A 5,970-nucleotide genomic window follows, 5' to 3' on the forward strand; every position below is an offset into this window, starting at 1 on the left:
ATCAGTAATGCTATAGAGATGAAGACAAAAGAATTTTGAGTTCCAGGTCACCCTCTGAATTCATTCTAAATAGACATTTGTGCCTACCTTTTTAGTTATCAGAAATTTAAAGAAGAGACGACAACAAATTCTTTTCTATGGGAATTCCTTCTGCAAGAAATGAAGTAAAATCTAGGGACCATTATTCTGCCAGAAGAGGAAGTTGTCCATTGTAGAGAGATTAACAACTTTCCAATTAATTTGTTAAAAAAAACCTGATCTTCAAGGAGAGATAGAATTGAGAAAGCAATGAAAAGGACCACATATTGGCCCGATATCCTAGTTGTACTTTGTTTTGTCTTTTATTTTTGTTGATTTATAGTATTTAGAATTACTATTGTATATTTAATTACTGTTGCTTTATTTTATTTCAATTTTATTTTCTTATTGTAGAAAATCCATAAAGTAAATATACATGCCTGATTATCTCACCATATATAGGTATATTTTCAAGGATTATTACACCTGAACAGTCAGTCATTCAGTACATAGTGTTTTAAATGAAGAATAATATTCTTCAATAAGATTATACCACATTTTTTAATATTCATTTACTGATGCATAATTGGGTTAATTTGACTTTATTCATTAGAAATTATCATTTTATAAACACTATTCATTTGTGTTCCTATTTGTTCAACTCCTCATACATACAAATGCTATAACAAGTGATAACTCAATTTCTACCATTTACAGAATTACCAGATTACTCTATAAAGTTGTAGAAAATTGCATGCTTTGAAAGGAGGCTAGAGTATTTTTGATTCCTACACTTTTTAGCACATAAACATCCAAACTGCCTCTTAACTTCTTCTGGATAAAAAGTCTTAGTTAAAAATCTCCCAACTTAAAAATTCTATAATCAGCAAATTCAGTATACAATTCAGCCAGACAATTAAAGAAAATCTAACATTAATGTTTTTTAAATTAAAATAAATGGAAGAAACATTTTCAAGCTCTTTTTATGAGGCCACTTTATTTCCCTGATACCAAAATCACACAAAGACTCATGAAAATATAATATTATATATTGATATTCTTCATGAACATAGATGCAAAACTTTTCAACAAATACATCCAAACCAAATTCGTGAACATGTGAAAAAATTATCCACTATACTCAAGTTGGCATCATCAGAGATTCAGGTATGATTCATTATATTTTAATCAACAATCATAAGGTGCCACACAAACCAAATACTAAGAGCAAAACAAAGCAAAATAAAGCAAAACAAAAACAAACAAGCATACAAAGATGATCATCTCATAAAACGTAGACAATTCCTTTGAAAAATCCAATATCCCTTCATTATAAACGTCTTGGAGAGAATAGGTATATAATGCACATATATCATCATGGTAAAGGAAATTTACATAAATCTGAAAAAAAAAACATCATCTTACATGGAGAAGAATTTAAAGCATATTTACTCAAATTAGGAGCAAGACAATGGTATCCACACTCACCATATCTAGTCAATATAGTACTTAAAACTATATCAATAAGACAGTTGAAGAAGCATGGCGGTGGTAGTGCACATGTATAATCCAAGCACTTGGAGTAGAGGCATGTGGAACTCTGTGAGTTTGAGGACAGGCTGGTCCATAGAGATAATTCCAGGGCAGATACACACACACACACACACACACACACACACACACACACACACACACACACACAGAACCATAAAAAGCAAATGGAAAATTAAAGAAGATTATGGAGATAAAAAGGGCAAGAAGAAGCCAAAATATCCTTATTTAAAGATAATATTTTGTACATAAAAGACACTGAAGACTACACAAAGAAACTTCTGGACCTGATAAACAATTTGTGCTGGTTAAAGTGTAAACTTGTACAGTTACTTTGGCTATCAATGTGGTATATTCTCAGAACATTGGGAAGAGTTTTACCTCAAGACCCAGTTTTAACATTCTTGGGGATATACCCAAAAGGTATTTAATCATTCACAAGTGCACTTTCTCAACAATGGTCACAGCAGCTTTATTCATAATAGGCAGAACCTGGAAACCATAGAGATGATGTTCAAATAAGGAACGGATAAAGAAAACATGGTACATTCACACACTTGAATATATCTCAACTATTAAAAACAATGGCATCATGAAATTTGCAGGCAAATGGATGGAAAAAATCATCCTGAGTAATTTCACAAAAATAATTGTTGATGGTGGTTTCATGGAAGTGAAAAAATTGAAAACAGCAAATCTGGAAGTTTTCCATCTAATTGAGAAGACTCAAATTTCTTTCATGATAAGAAAGTCTAAATTTTACAAATATTCCAAGAATTTCTGATTGCTCAAAAAGTGAAAAAAATTTGAATATATAAAAAATATAGACTTAAATTATACAGTTTAAACATTGTGTATTTACCAAAACTGTGTGTGTGACAAACCAAGAGGCATAAATACAACTTGTATAATCAAAAGTTACAGCGGCTCAAGCTTTTCATAAGGGCAACTTTAATATCTTTGTTTCTCAAGCTATAGATTAATGGGTTCATCATGGGAACTACATTGTTGTAAAAAACAGAAGAGATTTTTCCTTCATTCATAGACCCTGCTGAGGAGGGTTTGAAATATTCAAGTGCACCTGAAACAAAGAACAAAGAAACAGCAAGAACGTGGGAGCTGCAGGTGCTGAAGGCTTTGGATCTGCCCTCAGAGGAACGGATGTGGATAATGCTGGAAAGGATGAAACCATAGGAGATAAAGAGAGTTGAAGTAGGAACAAAAATGTTGATGCTCCCAGTAACAAGAATTATAAGCTTGTTTGCATATGTACTTGTGCAAGAGAGCTGAAGCAAAGGAGGAATATCACAGAAGTAGTGGTTGATGGTGTTGGCATCACAGAAGCTCAGTCTCAGCATGCATGCAGTGTTAGCTACAGCATTAGAAAGTGCAATAAAGTAGGAACCAAACATAAGTATCAAACATAATTTTGGAGACATGACAACATTATACAAGAGTGGATTACAGATGGCCATGTAACGATCATAGGCCATTGAAGTCAACACATAGCATTCAGATACAGCAAAGAATATAAAAAAATATACTTGAATCATACATTCCACATAAGAAATGGCATTCTCCCTTAATATGAAGTTCATCAGCATTTGGGGAGTGAACACAGAACAATAGCAAATGTCTATAAAGGACAAATTAAAGAGAAAAAAGTACATAGGAGTGTGGAGGTGAGAGTTCAGCACAGTCAGAATTATCAAACACAAATTTCCTAAGGCAGTGAACAAATACATTGCTAGAAACAGAAAGAACAAGGGCATTTGGAGTTCAGGCTGATCTGTTAATCCTATCAGAATAAATTCAGTCACCAGAGAGACATTTACTGAGTCCATTCTTCTCTAAGGGAATCTGTAGACAAAGAAAATAGACCTTCATTAGAGGAAGATCTGTACTCTTTGTGGATCCTTCCCACCTGTGACAGTTTGTTAGTAATGTTTCTTCTAGGCTGCACTAATCACATAGAATCAGGTGGTGAAGACACAAACTATCTTAAGTCAGAAAGCAATTGAAAATTAATTTTATTATGATTTCTGAAAAATATCACAAGATTAAGAATACATGAAGGATTACACCTTTTCCCATCTCCAGTCTTCCCAACTACAGTCCTCCCCACAAAATTTGCATTGCATTGAGAGGCCTGGACAGTACATTTTTGGTTGTTGCTATAGATTCTCTGTTGTGGTACAAATGAAAAAGATGTGCTCAAACTAAAACTAAAATAGAAAAAGAAAAGTTGGAAAAGAACATTTCCTGTCCCTTTGTAACAGAGTCAGGAATCTGGAAGGCCTGAATCCTGACCACGCAGGAAAACTCCACTGGAGATGTTGCAAGTCTATGGCCAGTGCTTCTTAACACTCTCAGATCATCCTGAATGCTTTTGTCAGCCAGGTTCACTTAATATTTTTTTTACTCAGGAAAAGAAAGAAACTTGCTGAAGCCCATCATATATTTAGAAACGTAAAGGTTTGGATTCAGATGGAGGGAAGGTGGGGAAGATCTCAGAGGAGTTGGGTCAGGAAACTGTAATCAGAATATATTAGATGAAAAACAATCTCTTCAATGAAGTAAAATAATAATAAGGAAAATTCTTAAAAAATAATACAAAGGAGAAAATGATGGCTATTAGTATTCCTAGAATTCAGTACTCACATTTTTCAGCCCAAACTTAGATCAGTCTTATTTTCCCATTTTCTATCTATCTGGATAAAAATTTAAGATTCAGAGATTTCAGATCTTTCAATTCAAAGAAGTTATATACAAGGCTTAACTTTCTGGGACCAATTTGTGAATTGTAGAGGATGATTTGTGATTAAGTGTTTGAGTCTTCTGTAGAAGTAGAAAAAGTGGCTCTTTAAGCTTAGGAAGTGTGGGCTTATAAGCAAGGCAGAAGAATGTACTCTTCAAAGGAGAGTATTTAAATAGAAAAAAAAGGGGGCTGAGAAAATTGTATTATGCCTGATTCATGACCCTTATTTCCCAAGAGACCCACAATTACACTCATGCACTCTAGAGAATGTGCAGTCTGCAGTGTAGACACTGAGATAGATTCTTGCCTCTCCAATTAGCTTAATATCTAAAGGGACATCTGAGCTTGGGGTTTGTCCTCTCTTGCTTCCTGCAATTAAGTGAGAATTACCCATAGGTCTTTCTGCTGAGTATAGCTGAAATTTGTAGAGTGTTGTAGAAAGTCACCTTCAGTGCTGTGGTATCTGCAACATCACAGACACTACTTAAAAACTTTATTTCTGAATAAGATTGATATCAGAAGACATGCTACCATGGAAGGGGAAATTTTCAAGGGGACTCAACCAGAGTCAAAGTACTGAAGACATTTAAAGAATGTTAGAAGTGCTACAAGTAGTCTTTTTTAGTAAAGAAACATGCTCCACTGGCTATCCAATATCAGATGGTCAGCTGTGAAGCAATAAAAAGAAGTAACATTATATGGACTGAGAGATTGCATATATATATATATATAAATGATTATATATTTAGCAACAATTAAGGAAATAGTAGCCCTGAAATGTAGAGAGAACATGGGTGTGCAGGAAAAATTGGAGGCAAGAAAGAAAGAGGAAACACCCTTTTTCCTCTTTTTTAATATATTTTATAAAACAGCCATGAATTTTATATGTACATGGGCATTTATGTTTGGGAAATAATTAGGCTAATAAACACTGAGTGCAGATATTAAAAATCAAATGTGGGCACATATGGTGGAAATATGATCAATGTATCAATGGTTTTATATAAAAATCATGTTATGCAATGTATTACTATGTATAACAAATATATAAAATGGCAGTATTAATGATAAATAATTTGAGTTCAAGATATATATCTTAAAAGATGATATATAATATTCAAATATAAAACTTCAAATTTTTTTATCTAAGACAACTAAATTTTTAAAAATAAACCTTTTAAAAAATTTGAAAATATACAGATTTACAAAATGAGAGTATTTTATTAGTAAGACCACAGACAAATTTATACACTTGAAAACACATACCAATAGGAAGTGCTACAAACGTATTTAATTCACATCATGTAATACATCGTACATTAATCAGCAAACAAGCTTTTGTATGGCCTAAACTGAACAACATTTCATTTTTTCTCTAAAGAAGCAATAAAACTGTGAAACTTAAAGTCAGTCTTAATTCTGGGATGTAAATTATATGCAATAAAGAAACAAATTGTTGGGCGGCGGTGGTTTACGCCTTTAATCCCAGCACTCGGTAGGCATAGGCAGGATCTGTGAGTTTGAGGCCAGCCTGGTCTACAAGAGCTAGTTCTAGGACAGGAAGCAAAAGCTATGGAGAAACCCTGTCTCGAAAAATCAAAAAAAAAAAAAAAAGACTTGTCTATTATGAATCATTCCACACT

The 5,970-nt window shown here is 33.2% G+C and overlaps 1 protein-coding gene across 1 annotated transcript; it reads right to left on the minus strand.

Moving 5' to 3' along the window:
* Positions 1–2,480: 2,480 nt before the first annotated feature.
* LOC101999570 (olfactory receptor 8B3-like) lies at positions 2,481–3,413 on the minus strand. Its single transcript, XM_005347475.1, has one exon. The coding sequence runs from the start codon at positions 3,411–3,413 to the stop codon at positions 2,481–2,483; it is 933 nt and encodes a 310-aa protein (XP_005347532.1).
* Positions 3,414–5,970: the final 2,557 nt, after the last annotated feature.

This window comes from Microtus ochrogaster, chromosome 5, assembly GCF_000317375.1.
Source record: "Microtus ochrogaster isolate Prairie Vole_2 chromosome 5, MicOch1.0, whole genome shotgun sequence".
NCBI classification, from domain to species: domain Eukaryota; kingdom Metazoa; phylum Chordata; class Mammalia; order Rodentia; family Cricetidae; genus Microtus; species Microtus ochrogaster.